The sequence below is a fragment of the Phoxinus phoxinus genome (genome assembly GCF_949152265.1).
Source record: "Phoxinus phoxinus genome assembly, chromosome: 7".
NCBI classification, from domain to species: domain Eukaryota; kingdom Metazoa; phylum Chordata; class Actinopteri; order Cypriniformes; family Leuciscidae; genus Phoxinus; species Phoxinus phoxinus.
The window spans coordinates 12,307,002-12,326,736 of NC_136882.1; the positions used below are offsets into that span (position 1 = coordinate 12,307,002).

The window sequence follows — 19,735 nt, forward strand, 5'->3', positions numbered from 1 at the left end:
CCGTCTTGATGCCCGTTGTACAGAGTTTAAAACAGCTCTGGCAAACGGTGCAGTTTGCCTCGTAGACATTTCCAGGCACTGGCTTTCACCAAGAAAACTCATCGTTATAAAGAGTAAATTATGGCTTTAGTGGAAATAAATGTGGTAAAATAATGTCACCATAATTGAAATCCTGATTGTTTTCTGCCATATAACTGTTATGATTATAAAACAATAAAGTCTTACAAAATAATAAGCTTATAGTGTAGCTAAAAGGGTACATTTAAATAGAGTAGCAGCAGCTTCAAAGTAACCCCCCCCCCCCAACACCGCTCCTCATAATCATGGTTTGTTCCCTCAAATAACACTATGTACGGTATATGGAAAAATTCAGATTATTCAGCAAAATGGCCAAGAAGAAGTCTCTCCAACCTTTTCCCTGAGGCTGAGGACCTCTCCCTCTAGGTAGCGCTGCTCATCTCTGGCCTGCTCCAGCTCCAGCTCCTTCCCTTTCAGCTCGTCCTGCAGCCGAAGCAGTTGCTGTGGAGACAAACAGCATCGTGAGCAACAGAAAGCAGATGGCTGGAACAATGAGCAGCGTGTGGGGCTGCATGGTGCCCTCATAAACAAACTCCACATAAACATTACCGAACGCCATACAACGAAGATAATAAATGCGGCGGGTTAGGGAGGTTGACTGAGTCAGACCTTTGTGCCTGTTCAAAAGTTTATGCGGTCAGCATTTTGTAGCATGTATAGAAAATAAAAAGATAATAATGGAAATGGTAAAGTCCCCCTGTTAGTCAACAATTGTATCCCTTAAAACTCATCTTTGATCACTTGGTAATATTATAAGAAAACATGGAATAAGTTTCCACTGTTATGCTGATGACACTCAATTATATATTTCATCACAACCAGATGATAACACTAAATTATCTAAAATGACAGAGTGCGTTAAAGATATAAAATATTGGATGACGTGTAATTTTCTTCAATTAAATTCAGATAAAACAGAGGTATTACTGATTGGTCCAAAAAACTGCCCACAAAACCTCTTACAATACAACCTTAATCTAGAAGGATGTCCTGTTACTTTATCCTCTACAGTAAAAGACCTGGGTGTACTAGACCGCAACTTGTTTTTTGAAAATCATATTTCAAATGTCACAAGAACAGCCTTTTTCCACCTTAGAAACATTGCTAAGCTACGTAACATGCTCCCAGTTTCTGATGCAGAAAAGTTAGTTCATGCATTCATGACCTCGAGACTAGATTACTGTAATGCTTTATTAGCTGGTTGTCCTGCATCCTCCGTAAACAAGCTACAGTTAGTCCAAAATGCAGCCGCTAGAGTTCTTACTAGGTCAAGAAAATATGATCATATAACACCAATTCAACACACTCTACACTGGTTACCTATTAAGTTCCGTATCAATTACAAAGTTTGTTACTGACCTATAAAGCCCTAAATGGTTTAGCTCCTGTGTATTTAAGAGATCTTCTATCGCCATATAATCCATCGCGCTCTTTAAGATCCTTAAATTCGAGGCTTCTGGTCGTACCTAGGATAACTAAGTCCACTAAAGGAGGGAGGGCGTATTCACATCTAGCTCCTAAACTCTGGAATAGCCTTCCTGATATTGTCCGAGGCTCAGACTCGCTCTCCCAGGACGCATCTCTTTAGCCAAGCATTCACATGATGCATCTCATAACTTTTATACTACAGTTAAATCAGATCAAATGCATTCATATTATGAACAGCAGCTACGCTAATTATTTCCCATCTGCCTTTTTTGTTGTTATCTCGGGACGCCTGTCCCGAGATAACTCAAATAGAGTTCGTCAGCTCCAGTTACATATCCAGCCCTTCATGGAGACTTCAGATGCCCCAAAGAGACGACTCGACGCCTGTGACGAGACGACCCAACGCCGGCGATATGTTATGCCCTAAATTTATGATTAACTAACTGTATTTTTGTATGTACATTTCTGAAATGCATTTTCTGTAAAGCTGCTTTGAAACAATATGTATTGTGAAAAGCGCTATACAAATACATTTGAATTGAAAATTGAATTGAATTGATCACCAAAGTGACATATTTAAGTGTTTTATTCCTTCTACAGCCTTGCTTCATTTAGTATATGTGGTTCTATGCATATGCAAATTAGCCCCGCCTCCACTCACCCACACCAGCTCAGAGATCCACTCGTTGACGATCACACGTTCACATGATTGGTTTACAAGGTAGTTTGTGAATAGAAAGTTGTGAAAGAAAATACTCAGCGATGGTGTTGACACGAATTTGCTCATGGTTTGTTTTAAAGCATATTAAAAACACTACATAGGCATATCAAAAACATTAAAAACTTGATTTTCAGCACAGGGGAACTTTAATGTTCCCTTGTACCTCTAGTCCACCAATGGGGACGATAAAGATATGCAGTGTTCACAAACAAAAATAATAACATCTATTCTCATATATGTAACACACACTTTTCACAATCCAGTCAATTCCTGTTCTATGTTTGGCTTGTTCAGTGTCCTGTTTTACTTATAAATATGCTTTTAAAAGTTTGGGGTCGGTAAGATTTCTTAATGTTTTTGAAAGAAGTCTCTATGCTAATCAAGGCTGCATTTATTTGATCGAAATACAGAAAAACAGTAATAATATTAGAATATGAAAGAATTTTCTATTTTAATATAAATGTGTTTATGTCTGTGATGGCAAAGCTAAATGTTCTGCATAATATCACATGATCCTTCAGCAATCATTTTAATATACATTATTAACAATGCTGAAAACAGTTGTGCTGCTCAATATTTTTGTAAAAAACAGGATTTTTTTCAGGATTCTTGAATGAATAGAAACATAAATTTGAATGTATATATATTTATATGAATGTAAAAATCTTTCAGTTTCCCTTTTGATCAATTTAAAGGAACCGTATGTAAGAAATGTATTTCAATTAATCATAAAATGGCCCTGATGTGTCAGTAGACATTAAGAAATCATGTTCATTTCAAATACTTATATCACTGACAACAGTAGTCCGGCCAGGATATTGTCATTTAAAAGTGAAGTTGCAGCCCTCAACTGATGTTGATGTTGTCATGTTGTGTTTTGGCCTGATGCGCCACCCTCCACCTATCTAGCAATCACGAAGTCAGTAGTGTTTCGGCATCCGGCTTGCCAGCTCTGCTCTAGTCTTGCCATTGGAAGCTCCTTGTAGCAGTCAACGTTCCTGCTGGATCCTAGTGCAGCCTATCTGGCAACCTCGAGTCAGGGGGGAGGGGGAGGGGATACACCGCTCTACAGTAATTTGAAAGTGATTGCAGTACCAGTTTTGGCCACAATCTTACATACGGTTCCTTTAATGCATCATTAATGGATAAAAAAAATAGGTAACACTTTACAATAAGGTTCATTATTACATGGCTTGGCTGAATTCACCTTTGGCTAAGCCCCGCCCCCTTTAGTTACTGTTGCTACCTCCGACAACTTCATCTGGGCTCTGGTTTGGTATCAACATGGCTTATGCTGTGACGGCTCTTCCTGCTGAAATTTTATCAAACTTTTATAAAGCAGCAAATAAAGTGTCCGATAGAAGTAGGCAAAAGGGGCTCAGTGTGCGTTCGAAGGCTATATTCAAGACATACGGGTGAAACGCAAGCATCAGCAAGGCATCCAAATAGAGGCAAAAGCATAACGGTCACAGTCAAAAAATTAACCACCGCATAATGCGCATATCCTAATCGAGACGGAGGCTGGGACTAACAATATCAAGGAGCAACACTGTTAATGCAGAGCTGGGTAGGTCTCTATTCACTTCTATAATCGTTATTATTTACAAAGCAAACGGACTACGTGAGTATAAAGTTGTATTTATTAGCAGCGTGTGCTAGGGTATCAACAATTAGGGTAGAGAACCGAATCATAACCTAAACAGCATAAAACTGTCTAACTAGTATAACTTCACAGTAAGGTTAAAAGCAAAAATAGAGCACACAAAAGTGTGCTTGTTGATCTTGAGGGGTTTCGCTGACTGAGGACGTCCACACAGTTTAATCCAAAAACGACACTTGTCAGTATTTTACTTCGGTTTTGGGAAGGGAAAAAAAACGGACACCCCCCTCCTACCTCTCTGGGAAACGCGTATCTGTGTTACAAATGCCCCAGGCACAACGTTTAACCATATTTTTGATAAAACTATGACGGTAATAGCCTGCCGAGACCAAAAATATGAGACTCCTGTGTTGAAGTCAATGGAGCGCTGTGAAAAAGTGTCGGACCTCTGTGGGAGCTCGTTCTTGGCTGCGCTGTGATTGGTCAATCTAGGGCGTGGCTTAGCCAAAGGCGAATTCTAATGTAGAATGTGGTCTGTTATTTCTTGATAACACACCGTTGCCATGAAAAACAGAGCGTTGCCATGGACACGGTGTTCTTTAGCGGAAGCAATACAATCGTTTTTAAATCAATATTTTGCTTCGCGTCGGGGTCCTGAACAGCCTGTCGGGGTTGTATTCGCTATAACAACCGCCTCGCTCTACATTATCCCTTACATAACAAATACAATCTTTGATTTTGATTATGTATTAGTAAATGTTGAAATTAATATGAACTAAGATTAATCAATGCTGTAGAAGTATTGTTAATTCTGAGGTTCATGTTAACTAAGGTAGTTAACTAATGTTAACTAATGAACCTTATTGTAAAGTGTTACCAAAAAATCTTACTGACTCTGAACGGTAGTATACTGTGTGATTACAGACGAAAAAATAACGTTAATATTACAAAAAAAATTAAAATTAAATGTTGACAGTCCACAGCACTATATAAATCTGAATATTATTTTTCTCTTTCAGAAAAGGATACTCATTTCTTCCATTACTATTGATCTTGAACATAAAAGCCTTTAAAGCAACTGCACAATGTAAAATGATAGTGAGAGAGAGAGAGAGAGAGAGAGAGAGAGAGAGAGAGAGAGAGAGAGAGAGAGAGAGAGAGAGAGAGAGAGAGAGAGAGAGAGAGAGAGAGAGAGAGAGAGAGAGAGAGAGATCACCAGTGCATTAATGGCAGCACTATGACAGCCTGCGTCATGAAGAACACTGTGTCCAATCATTATTTAAGCTGATTTGACAGCTAATTAACGGAGGTGTGAGTGTTTGTGTTCCAGATGGAGCGCTGACGTGCGAGCATGCTGAACACTTACGCATAACCGATGCTTGCTTGAATGTGTCAAACGTGTCTCACTATTTAGGAGTGTCTTTAATCTCAGCTGTGATGATGTGAGCTTTCGCCAACATCAACTGAGTGGACAGAAGATGCTACTTTGTAGATTCATCCACAAGTAAACAAGCAAACTAACAAGTCCCACAACTTTACCAGTGTTATTTAAGCCTATAAATGCTACTGTATCATATTTGAGACACATTTACAAGGCCTCGAAATGATCAACATTATCAAAACTTTGCTGAAAAAACTGTTCTCCCAAATGCCTCCGGTGATCTGACAGAACTGCAGAGCTCTGATCATAAAACCACAGCATCAAATTGCATATTTTTGTTCAGGTTGGGATTATTATTATTTTTTATCCTTGATTATGAGCTCCATATTCCTACTATTTCATAATATATGAGCCATAAAAGACTGCTGTATCAAATACGACTGAATATACACAACATAAACCACATAACAACATGAAGAAAAGGTTTAGAGCAGGATAATGGCTGGCCCGTTCTTTAGTGTGATCTAATTGGTCCCTCCATGATTCATGAGCATAATGACTGGACAATAATATCAAACATGCTATTGACAGTGTCAGCAGGAAGTTGAGTCGCTGAGGCTGTTAGCGCACACCCGCTGAGACACGCATCAGCAAGACATTTATAATGTTACAGAAGATTTCTATTGTGAATAAATAGTATTCTTTTGAACTTTCTATCAAATATGTCGAAAATCTATCATGGTGTGCACAAAAATGTTGAGCAGCACAACTATTTTCAACATTGATAAAATAAGAAATGTGTCTTGAAACTGGAGCAATGGCTGCTGCAAATTCAGACTTTTAAAATGCAGTAATCGACATTTGAGGTGGATCAAAACCTTCGATCAGAGTTATACATGAATTTTGAACAATACCCGTTCTTGTCTTAGGTCAACTTTAAGGAACTTTTTTGATCCACTTCAAATGTTGCCTGCTGTATATTAAAATTGAAAATAGCTATTTAAAATTGTAATGATTTTTCATAATATTACCGTTTTTAATGTTTTTTGATCAAATAAATCAAGCAGCGTCAGTTCTGGCGCGTCACGTTAGTCAAGCTCGCATCAGCTGACTCTCAGCTGATCCACGTCTACCTATAGGAATATGACGCCTATAAATGTATTCATATATAAGCTCCTTCAGTATTATCAGCAGCTATCGCGTTTCTCAGGAGCTGATCCCTCCTCCATCCCCAGCTCCACCTCTCGTCAGTCAGTATGGCATTCCCCTTGAATCAGAATAAATTCTCGAATTATGTTGTACTTTAAAATCTTGAATTAACGTTAGTTCACAGTGCATTAACTAATGTTAACAAGTACAACCTTTGATTGTATAATGTATTAGTAAATGTTGAAATTAATATTAACTAAGATTAATTAATGCTTAGTTATGTACTTATATACTGAATGTACTGAAGCGGGACTGAGACTGAACCCTAAAAGTGCAGCTGATGTGTGTATTACCTGCTGCATGTTCTGCATGGTGTGTTGCAGGAAGTGCAGCTGCTGATCTTGCGTGTGGTCCTCCTCGGTGCGGTACGCCTTGCCCTGCTCCTTCTTCAGCAGCTCGACCTCGTTCCTGTAGGCGTCCAGCTGCCAGCGCAGACTGTCGTTCTCCTCTCGCAGAGCACACGACTGCGCAGACAGCACTGCTCTCGGACAGGAAGGAAGAGAGACAGGAAGTGAGCTTCGAAGAAGGTTTTCAATTTACAGCTTTCACAGATGGGGTTAACACTTAACACTTTTGTGCCTGGTAGACCTAGTAGATCACTTTGGCCTGATTGAGCTGGTTAACTGTGTTCCATAAGATAGCATAAACTAGCCGACCATCTTTACCACTTTAAAGTCAGCATGAAATGGATGTTGTGATAGTCTTTTCTTCTCTATTGTGACGTAAATCCAAATGAAACAGCTTCTCGAACTGGGAAAAAATCCATGATGGGACTTGATTGGATTGTTAGAAGGATGTGGTTTGCTATTGGTCGATCTCAGGTTGCCCCGCCCTCACGTCAGTTAACAACACATCATCAGTGAAATTAAGTAAGGGGAAGTTATTTTGATAAAAGGTTACAAGGACACATGAATGAATAAAAAATAAAAAAAGATGTGCAAGGATAAATCATTTATAACAAATACTGCAACAAGAATTGTCAATTTTGATTTCATGCCTGGTGACTTTAAGGCAAGACACTTCAGGTGAATAGGGTAAATCTAAATTAACTAGATATTATTATACGTCCAAAGCTGAAGGAATTTGAAACATTTTTTGGATTACACGTTTTCTGAAAAGTTTAAGTATTCAAATGAGGCTTTATGTAATTAAATATGCACTAATTTACATATATTTCCAGAACAGAAATTTGAAAATTGGATAAAGCAAGGTTCAGCATTCTTGGTCATTTTGTTTGACGTATTACATTTTTTACAGAGGGATTTTTGATATTTCTTCTTTTTGATATTACTCCATAAATAAGAAAAACTGTCAACACCCAGAAAAAATAATCACCATGTTTTTAGGAATAAATCTGGCAAGTGATATATGAACAAACCCATCAGTAAAACCTTCAGAATATATATGCATGAAAAAAACTTTGATTTTGCCTGTGGTCCTTAACAAGCTTTCTCTTCTAGCATGTGGCAACATATGATCGCTGCATATAAGACAAGTTCTAACGTCAATCCGTCCGGTTGAATCAGCATATATACGTGGCAGTCGCGGTGGCAGGCTTTAGAGAAAGAGTTATGATTCATAGCTGAAATTGATGGTGAAGTTTGCATAACAACTTGGTCACTGTACTGAGTCTCTGCTGTGTCAACAGAGAATCTCAACTATTAGATATTCCTTCCTGCCACCGAAAATACTTCTTTTATTGAGCCAGAGCTAGTGTGCTGTGACAGGTCATGAAATATCGCTGAGCTCAGAATCCCCTGACACTTTCTGCCGCCGTTCTCTGCTGAAGCAATATCATTCATAATCAGATTTGCTGTGGGATACACGCAGGAAGGAGAGTGTAATCACTCAAGTTGATATCTCAGCACAAATGCTGTTGTACTCAAGGTTATCTAAAGGATGTGATCGCTCCGTTTAAATAAACCTAATAAGTATACAACTGGTCACGGCAGAGCTGATTTGATTAGAGACTAACAAGGGTGATTGTGTTTATTTTTTTCATTGAATCAAGGAATTATTACAGCAAACCAGATGTTTTCATTTTCAAAGCAGTAAAATGCATGTACATGATCAGATGTAGTGAGAGAGCAACACTGGTCCTGTATTGAAAAGTGTTATCATTTTGTATATTTACTCTAGTCGACTGCTTCACCAGGGAAAGTTCATCTGTGACTGTAATGTAGCAGGCTAATAATAATTCCTTGATTTGATGGAAAAGTTCGGTAATGAAGTTTAGTTCGGAAGACATTGATGAGGTATTGTTGAAATTGAGTGATTTGTGATAGCCTTGAAAGCATCAGTTACAAATAGAGTTAGAACATTTATAAACAAGTGCGTTTTGCACCATATTCCATCGTATACCGGCATTGGTGTTTATAAATAACAATAATACATTTTTATTTTTCACAAACTATTATTTAATTGTGAATGTAATTTACCAGTTAAAATTGGGGTTCAGTAAGTTTGTGAAAGATATGATACTTCTATTCAGCAAGGATGCATAAAATTGATCAAAAATAACAATAAAAGCATTTATGATGTTATAATGTGAGATTTTTATTTCAAATAAATGCGTTTTTTTGTTTTTACTTTGTATTCATCATCCTAAAAAAACACTTCCACACTTTATTAAGCAGCACAACAATTTTAGACTAATACTAATAGTAGGCCTAATCATTTCTTGAGCAGGAAATCAGAATTGAATTAGAATAAAGGATCATGTGACACTGAAGACTGGAGTAATGATGCTGAAAACTCAGCTCATCACAGGCATATATTACATTTTAAAATCATTTTAAAATTCAAATAAAGAAAAATTATATTTTGAATACATTTTTGATCAAATAAATGCAGCCTTGGTGAGCATAAAAGACCTAAACATCAAAAAAATCGCAACGATCCTAAACTTTTGAACATTATGTGTGTATTTATTTTTTGTCGGCAAGTGAAAATGAAGTAAAAATCTGAACTATTGGCCAAGCAGAAAAAAATCCATATTGTTGAGCCCTAAAATGAAATGTAATGTAATGTAATTATGTGGGCGCTGAACAAAGCTATCTATGGCACTGCATTACACATTCCTCTTATTCAACTGTTACCTTTACTATCGATTTATTGATCGCTTTAATTGCACTGCATTTGCTTGGTAAAACAGCTCTAGATGTTAGGCCATCAGGTCTAGGGTTATTTTAGCATCCTAAAATCAGTATAATGAATCATGATTATGAAAATACGCGGCTGATCGCAGGCCTACCAGAGTCCTCCATTCTGATCCTTTTGCAGGGGTTTTCCTCCAAGTCTTCATCTGACATCTCCATTTCCTCTTCTCTTCGTATTCCCATGATCTCTTCACTGTGAGCATTTCTCAGCTCCTAATGAAGCACAATACAGAAATCAAGCGAACACACACACGGACACGCACACACACGCACACACACACACACACACACACACACACACACACACACACACACACACACACACACACACGCACGCGCCCACAAACACACACACACACAAACCCCATTACTGGCTTCTGTCTGAGACCTTGAATGATTAAAGATTATATTTTGCACACATTAACATTTCCTCTGTTCTGAGTAATTCTACAAGGACACACTTTATAGTTTCATTTGCTGTATAAATGTTGGCAGTAACATGAACATCACACATACCAGTGAAATGTTTTTCCTGCAATTCTACTCTGATTTAACCTGGAAAATTTTGATCGGATGAAAAACCAGGCAATGATTTGGAAGCACAGGCTCTGGTGATTGATTCCTTAACCATAAAATACAACCCAGAGGGAGAACCGAGGCTCTGCCGTCTCGGTGCCGTGCAATAGTGAAAGTTCATTTGTCTAGGTCTGAAAATGGAGCGTAAAAATCACATTACACAAACTTCCAAGCCCACTGATCCTCTGATAGCCATTATAGGGATCAGCACAAAGGACGTTTAATGCCACCACTGTGAAATCTCGCAGATCTGACTCTATAAAAGGGAGTGCGTTTGAGCTTTACTTTATCTGTGATTGAATACATTTTATTCTAGCACTGTGTCGCCTGAACTTTCATCTGTTTCTTGAAAGGAGTAGTATCAGAGGAATAGAAGTGGGAGTTCTGGATTGTTTCTGATATCATATTTCTCACAATATTATATTACAGGGTTCCCGCAGCTTTTGACCAATGAATTTCCAAGACTTTTCCAATAGCATTTTATAGTCATTTGGGAAAACACATCTTACATGTTTTTTAAAATTCCTTTTCTATAAAGACTGCGTTCACAAAAAGCCACTTCTATAGCCAACAAAATAGGCGAGACTGAGACTGGTTGTCAGACTGGGACACTGTCACGAGGCCTATATCTCAGTAACAATAAGGTTTTGAGTCCAAATATAATATATTTTATAAAAGCTGTTGAGTAAACACAATAAAACCAAATATAACATTTATTTTTTATGAATTACACATACAAATTGTATTTGTTTTATAAATTGTGATTTCTGTTAGCAATTTTTTTTTTTGGTATGTAAGCATATATGCTTAGTATGTTTTTGTATGTAACTTTTTGTATGTTTTTCATGTCAAATATGTCATGTGTTTCATAATTGTGTTTCTGTTTAAATTTAGCTGAAATATATGCTATTTAATGGTGAATTCACACTTAACTTAATGAATGGTATCTTTTGTCATGGGCAATAACAGCGGAATACAATTTAAAGGGGTGATGAACTGAGAAATCAACATTTCTTTATGCTTTTAACATATAAGAGGTCATCATACTATAAGAATATCCTGTAAGTTTCAGAACTGAAAACTTCCATGTTAGTCCAAAAACTGTTTTTATTGTTACCAAGCCCAGCGAAAGTCGTCCTGGAATGTGCCTATTTATAATGTAAAAGATAGGTGAAAATCAACACCTACTTCATCATTGCAATGTTGGCCCCGCCCACTGGTGTGTTAGTGAGATGACGAGGAGAGAAGAGCAGGATCACTCGACTAAAAACAACATTCTAATGTTATTTTATTTATTTTCAACAACGTGAATGTCTCAGTTGAGCATTATTTATTTATATTCGGTACATTTCGCGGTGGTAAATAAGTCGCAATTTAGGAGCAGGCTTTGCAAACAGACTTTTACGATAAACTCGACAGTAATGCGACAACATGTAAGTAACTGTAATCCTTATAATGCCTGATCTGTGACCAGTGATTTCTGATATGTAATGATTCATGTACAGTCAGATGCTCTTTGTCTATGTGTCAGTAACCAGTGACTTAATGGTCAATTTCACATTGCTTCTCTTAGTAGGATGAAAATAATCTGTTATTTAAACAGATTAAATCATGTATAGAAAGCTCCCTTTGCAATCGCTGGAGCTGTCAATCAAACACACAGCGCTGGAGCTGTCAATCAAACAGCGCAAGTTCTGGACTTGCGGCAAAATCTTTGTAATCAACAAATCTCTTATTTACATCGTGTTTGCAGCATGGTTTGCACTGTTAGTTATGAAGAAAGCATTCGTTAGTGTGCAGAAATCGAGTTGCAATGATGAGATCACATTGAGCAAAAACATGTCTGTGATCGCCCAGACAACAATATAGTGTTATCGGCCCAGATTCGGCCCACATCTGGTACATGTGAATTCCACACGGCCCAGACGTGGGCCGGATCTGTACAGACGCGTGAATGAAGTGATCTCATCATCGCAACTCAATTTCTGCACTCTCACAAATGTTTTTTACCAAATAACAATGCAAACACGATGTAAATACAGTAGAGCTGCGTTGTGCAGAGTAACAGAGTCATTGATTACATAGCGGGAGTTTTGGCAAGTGTCTAGATAAACTTGTGCTGTGTGATTGACAGCTTGGGCGATTGGAAAGGGAGCGTTCTTTGATCACTTTGATCATTTTATCACCGTTCAAATATAATTATTTTCATCCTACAAAGAGAAACGATGTGAAGTTGATCGTTTAGTCACTGGCTTGATTTACTGATGCATAACCAGTAGAGACAGTAGCGGTTTTAGGCACGGGCGAACCGGGCGGCTGCCCGGGGCGGCATTTTTTCATGTCACATGGGGGGCGGCACGAGCTGTTAAAAAAAAATAAATCCTCTGCGCGCGCGGAAGCGGTTTTCTATTATATATCATTTCAATTATTGGCGCCCCTGCTTGCTGAGAAGGTGCCGTCTGCCATGCACAGAAGCTATGTAAAGGGGGTCTCCAACACGTCGCTCGCGAGCCACCAGCTGATTGGAGGTAGCTCGCCAATAAAGTTTGCTTTATATGTTCACATATCGCGTCTTTTGCGCCCTCGAGTTCGGGAAGCGCGCTCATAATTGAAGCGACGCGCAAATTTTTTCCAGGGGCAGCGAGATGAAAAAAATCTAAACTTTTCAGTATGGGGGAGCACCCAAACACCGTGGGTGTTTTTCTCTTCTCTGTAAATAAATCTTGTAGCAGAGCTTCAGCAAGCGTTTTTCTGTGGTGGAAATCCATTAGCTACTAAAACTTCTTTGTGCTTGTGGAGAGCGCAGTGCATGGTTGCATAGCAACGACAGACGCAATGGGAAAATCGGACCAAATTTTACTATTAATAATAAAAGATAAGCTAATGCACATTGTAAATGTCAGTAATATATCTTTTTTGACTCATTATTTTTATAAAAATTATTTAAAGGCTGAAATATGTGAGGTTTATCTTTTTATAAAACCTTTTTTGTAAAAACTTTATTTGAACATGATAACATAAAAGACACTCCTTTAAAATCTGCCCATCATCTTTAATGTTATTATTTTAATGTTTATGTTAACAAAAAGTGCATGCTAATTTTATGTGTTATTTGCTGGTTTTCGACATAAAACTTGGTGAATTTATTTCAATTATTTTTTTTATTTTTTTAAAGGTGTGTGTGGGGGGGGCTCGAAGGGGGTCTCGCCCAGGGTGTAATTCAATGTAGAACCGCCACTGAGTAGAGATTAGTAAAGACTAAACTTGAATAATTACACATCAGAAATCACTGATCACAGATTGAATAAACATGGTTACTTACATGTTTGTGGCGTTGCTGGCAGATCCATATCGTAAAAGTCTGCGTCGAAATTGTAACTGATTTACCAAATAACCCACAGTGAAATGCACCGAATACAAACAAATGATGCACTCCTGAGACATTCAAACCGTTGGAAAACAAAACAAAACACTTTCCTAGCATTAGGATCCTTTGGAAGGCAAAGACGTGGTGATGTAGGCTTTGATATTCTTCAGCAAAGGCGGTCTTTCACTGCCCTGTGACGTCCCCACTTTTTAGATCCTGATGTTTTCTGGCCTTGGTTTCAATAAAAGCAGTTTTTGGAATAACAGGGATGTTTTGAGTTTTGAAACTTACAGGATATTTTTTTGTATAACGACCTCTTAACTGTCAAAACACCAAGGAAAATTTGATTTCTCAGTTCATGACCCCTTTAAAACTTTAAAATATATAGTATTTTCCATTACTTTTTAATTTCTATGATTTTTTACGACTTTTTGCAATCTTTAAACGTTGTCTAATTCACACCAAGAGCGATTACTCAAATTAATCAAAAAAAATTATTCTGAAAGTGATTCCAACGATATAGTTATCGTTATAGTTGTGGTGTGAACTCAAATATACATTTAGAGATTTATAGAACCATCTTTATCGTTATCGCTTCCTTGGAGTGAACGGGCCTTAACTCTACAAACAGTGCTACTTTATTTTTTATAAAAACAACAACAACAGATCTCTTCACAGGGGTGGCATATCAACTGGCTTCCACCTCTCACAGCACCAAAGACTCTGCCGCGTCACTGATGTCTTACCTCTTGGCGACTGTGAACTGAAATGGAATCCTTTCATAGACTTGACTCAAAGCAATTAATCAATACAGTCAGTGTATTTCTAGGATTAGCTTTCGGTCCTCACATCACTGCTCATGATATACAGTCACGGAAAAAGTCAGATGGCTGGAGGAAAGACTGCAGCTGGAGTCTATCACCAGTGAGGGATTTGTATGTTTCAAGGTTCATTGAGTATTCTGTTTGCACTAACATGAATTTTGCATACTGGTGATGTTCCATATTATGAATATGGAAATTCCATATTGTGCATTCCAGAGAATTCAGGGGTTTATAAGGATAGATTCATACAGGCACATTGCAGGTTAACATGCACCTCCCTTTTCCTTCCTCATAAAGACCTTATTCAAATTGGATGAGTTATTAACGATTAATTCCGGCTAATCACTGATGAGCATCATTATAATCCTGCCAGTATCTGTTGCCATGGCAGCAATGGAGGTTATTTCTAGGTGGCGATTTCAAGGAGAGCTCTGCTGCACGACAGAGCAGAGGCTAGAAAACTGGGATGTTTGCTGTGTGAGGGCCCACAAGTCTGTACAATGAAAAGCCACAAGATACACTGCCATATAAACAGCTGCCGTGTCAGTGTACCATGTAGAGCAGGGGTCTCAAACAACTACTAGCCAGGTGGTGTTCACCTTCGGGGGAAGTTGAACATTCACCATCATTTTATTAAATATTAGTGCAACACTTTGGCGTTCAATATATATTACAGCCAAATTAAAAATGTTATTGTACTGAGAAATCTTGGCCCAGAGTTTGAGACCCCTGATGTAGAGTCTTGCATGACAAAAGGGAGGAGAAATACCAACCTCGCACTGCTTTCGCCAAATGTCTATGTTCTTGCGCTGCGCTTTTGAGAAATGGTCCCATGCCTTTTGCCTGGTGGCAGCGGTGAACACAGCCGTAATCTGCTCAACTTTGGTGGGTAAGGAAGTCAGACAAGACAAGCCATTTATGTAGAGCTCAGCATCTGCGCCAGCTAGAGTCAGACGCATCAGGACCCTCGCAACACTTCTCTGAGAGGCCCCTGATAGTGTCTGTTGTACTTACATCTCATTAGCTGCTGTTTCAATTCCTTAGGACTGAGGAAGGCAACAGTCTACAATGATGGATTTGCTGGAGACGTATTATTAAAGTGTTTGATGTCAAACATTGATTGAAGATTTAGCTTAAAATGTGTATGTGTGCATTTTCTTCACTTTTGCATTGAGATTGTTGGATTTGCATTGAGATTGTAGGCAGAGGCGTCATGCCCCCTCATATTATTGAGCCAAATGGATGTGAATGCAGCTTCTAAAACACAAAAAAAATATTTTTACATTTAACAAATAACTCTTTGAAGCGTACGATCACACCAGTGTGATTAGAACGATCAGTGCATTACATTATTAACTCCTTAATTCAAATCTACGTTAACGCTTTGGCCGGCGCTGAGCCAGAGACGGACACGCACAGCGCTCAACATATAACATCTGTTATGTCTTTTTAAAGCTACACTGTGTCATTTTTTTAAGTTGATTCGTAGCAAAAACCACTTTGTTCTTTTTAAAATGATATGTGCTCATTAATGTATAATTACTTCTACCAACTAATCAAGTATTCTCGTAAGCGTAGAATCTGCCATTTATAATACATACGGGTGAGCTGCTCGAATGGCGGAAGCCATGTTGCGCCTCCATCTTGAAAATACATTAGCCAAAGAGGGACATACCTGGAAATTCAAGCTTCGCCTTTCGCGTTTTTACACTCAGTGGCACCATGACGAATGCGAGGGGGAGATTACTCACGACTGCCGGCAGATTTTAAATAATACGGCCACCGTATGAGTTAAAACGCCCTCGGAATGGGAGGGGCTAGAAAGTAATGTTCAGTTGGTAGTCATATACAATTTCACCGCTAGATGGGAGTAATTCCTACACAGTGTAGCTTTAACCATATAATGTTTATTTTGACATTTTAATACAGATAAGTACTAGCAAAAATGATTTATAGTTTGTAAAACCATACTGTCTATGAAAGGGCCATTAATACTTTTAAATAGAATTTGACGACTTGTTTTATTGATATCCAATATTCTACATATTGAGAAGAAAACTATACGTTTACTCTATTTACTTCGTTTACCCGGAATCACGCTGATTACTTTCTTCATTCCAATCGGCTGTATAAAATATTCGTGCATTCGAATGCTCAGGTAAGATGGCGTATAATTATAACATTCTTCTGTCTGTACCGTCTCGCTTTCATCACTTTCACATCTTGTGCACTGATTTATTCGCTAAGGTGATCAGCTGATCAGTGTTCTCTCTCTTAACGACAGCCCGACGCCGATTCAACAGGCTAAATCGGCTCAAAAAACCCAGACGATGTCCGACTAGAACCAACAGTGTGGAACACACCAAGCCGACCAATGTTAAAAAACGGCCCCGCATTGCCCGACAGCGGACCATTGGCTTGGTATGTCCCGGCCTTTAGAATATTGTAGGTATAAGTCAATAGTGCCCCAAAGTTTTTGTCTTTTGGCGAATTTCTTAGTTTTTAAGCTAAAATATGTCACACAGCCTAGCAGATTTCGTGCAGAACCACTGATTCTGCTGTCACCCCATCCAGGCTAAGTGGTGCCCCCTCAAAAATACTAAGTGCATGACGCCTCTGATTGTACGGTTGAGATTTGGACCAATTGTAAACTGTTGCCTGATATTTATTAATTTGACCAAGTAAACAATTATACGATTATCTTCTTCACTTTAACTGGCATAACTCTAAAATACATTTCTCTTAGTATTTCATGCACATATGGAGTCGAAAATGTCTAAATTCTGTCAAGTTGCCAATTGCAAATCTCCATCACACATAATTCATTCAAGCAAATGACTTTTCTTGACTTCTTGAGTTGGGATATTGTCTTCTCACCTGTCCAGGCCGAAAAAAAAGATGAGTGAATCTGATGTTGGCCTACCTTTAAGTTAAGTTGAACATCTCCACATCTGCTATATGGTCAGAGTGCTTCCACTGAGACTGTACTTACCCAGGGCCCTTCTATGGGCTTTGGCTACAGTCACACTGACATAGGCAGCTAGGTCTCAATGCTGTTTGAGCATACATAATATCTCCTAGTGTACATTTGTATGTTGTATATCTGTTGTGAACTGTGTAAAGGAAAGACTGTGTGGCTCTGTTCCACGACTTAGTGAGCTGCCTTGCTTTCTATGATAGGCTACTGCCTTCTAAAGAGCATCCGAGCCTCATACTGTGAGTGAGTGACACATCAAGCACTTGGGAGATTTAACACTTAATTGATTTGACTTTTGCTAAGCTAACTTAAACATAAATATTAATATAACTCTTATTACACTGCATTATTAGATTCTGACTGGTCAATTGCTGGATTCAGCTGTAAAATATGTCCTAATATTCCTAGTTGTCCATGGCAATGCCTGACCAAAATCGCTGCATGTCTTTCACATCACTCTTGTTTCATACAAATGCAACTGTCGTCATCTTGCGTCATAGTTATCCGTTGCAGTGAAATTACCTCAGAGGACCTCAGTATTGTTATGCAATATACTGTTATAGTCTGCAATAACAATACTGCAATATTGTTGCCATGTTCATCTTGTTGCTAGTTTGGTTGTTTTGTACATTGGACTATTGTTTTCATAGCAGAAGCTTTAACATAATATACAGGTAAAATTTAATATAAATAATATAAAATAAAATTATATCTAGGCAGATCAATAGTTAATGTTCTAGTTATTTATTTGGTGTTTAGCAAAGTAATAAGCAGGGTAATGTACAAAAACCCTCAACTCAATGTCGCGTCCTGATCACCCTGTTGGCGTTTAATTCTGATTGGTACAGAGCCTCTAAAGGGACATGACGATGGTTATTTAAAAAAAATATTATATTTTAATGCTTTTTGTTTTCTTGCAAAACTTTTGTGGAATATGCAGGTGGGAGGAAATGCAAATGTTTTGTGAGCAAACACAAAGTTCCTTGGGGGAATGCAATACTTTTGCAAGTGAACGCAAATATTCTGAGAGCGAACAGTCTCTTGGAGGAATGCAAAACTTTTGCGAGAAAACGTGAGAGAACGGCAAGTTTTTCAGGGGAATGCAATAACGCAAATACTTTGCAAGAGAATAAAAATTTTCATCTATTCTTATTTTATTTTTTTTCATCAACATGTCGACCCCTTAGGGTCTCTGTAGACTGGCACACACAAATACAACATTTTTAATTAGACAGAACTAATGACAATTCATTTTTATCAACATTTCATTATAGAATTATCTATAAGTGTATTTATAATCTACATTTCTAATCGTTGTCAAGGTGTGGTCACTTCTGTGAAATTTCCCTGGCAAAAAAAGGTCCATTGTCATTAGTGTAGTGATGCATGAATCACAGCTCACACAGAGGTATCATTCACACCAAGTAGCCAACCAGGCAAATATGTGTGACCAACTTGAACGACTCCCAATTGCGCAGATTACTATTGAATTTACTTTATTTTCCCAAAATTGTATAGAGCAACGGTAAATGTGATGCAATTTAAGCTGGATTTTGTTGCGGTGCATCAAGGGATTTTATTATCCGTGAAGGATACATGTGGTGGCTTTATGGTGCCTACCTTTTGGAACGGCTCTGTGTAGGAAGCTCACCTATGATGCCTACTGTATGTAGGCAGCTCTCTAGGTTTTGGAACAGAGCCTGTGTCTTGCCTGTTAAAGTAAGGAGCAGTGTAGTGTATTGTTGTAGTTCTGGACATATACAAATACACTCAAACTGGCAGTAGTCATATCAATATGAGCGAGAAACGTCCAACAATCAGATCTGAGACCCACTTAAGGACAGCTACATCATCTTGCTCGGTACAAAGGATGTGCCGTTGTCATGGCAACACTAGATAAAAATCTCAGAGTAACCAGTTGGAAGAAACCGTGAAGGCAGGAGGTATCTTACATTGTGTGAGGATGGCAAGCAGGGAATTCTTAAAGTGTTCTTTGGCCAGCTCCATCTCCTCCTCGTGCTGAGCTTTCTCGTTCATTAGGCGCCGCACGTGGCTGTTCGCCGACTGGATCATGGAGTAGAAATGATTGGCTGTGCGTCGGTTCACCTCGCCTCTGTCGACCCACGTGAACAGCACTGCCGATGCCTCGCTGAACTTGTTGTCTTCTGGAGGAAGGAATGAGGAAAACTGTCAGAGGGGAAAATCTGTCATTTTTACTTCAACTACTTACGACAGAGACTGCTGTTACACTTACTTTGTTGGCTTGACAAAGCCAGCACACAGCAACACTACATAAGGCTTACAATCCCTTCACACTTCAAAATCTCTCTTCCCAAGTTTTCACATTATACGAGAATCATAATAACCTTCAAACTTTGAATCTCTTTTCAAACTGCTCAAGCACTCGAACGACAGT

At 38.4% G+C, this 19,735-nt stretch overlaps 1 protein-coding gene across 2 annotated transcripts in view; it reads right to left on the reverse strand.

Annotated features, from left to right (window-relative positions):
• enox1 (ecto-NOX disulfide-thiol exchanger 1) overlaps positions 1-19,735 on the reverse strand; it is a 121,393-nt gene that overhangs the window by 16,916 nt on the left and 84,742 nt on the right. For both annotated transcript variants that reach the window (XM_079617776.1, XM_079617777.1), the window contains 5 exons: positions 19,272-19,484; positions 15,116-15,222; positions 9,671-9,788; positions 6,711-6,895; positions 412-519 (listed from right to left, as the gene is read on the reverse strand). In XM_079617776.1, the coding sequence (XP_079473902.1) occupies positions 412-519; positions 6,711-6,895; positions 9,671-9,788; positions 15,116-15,222; positions 19,272-19,484 (731 nt within the window). The remainder of the gene's footprint in view (positions 1-411; positions 520-6,710; positions 6,896-9,670; positions 9,789-15,115; positions 15,223-19,271; positions 19,485-19,735) is intronic.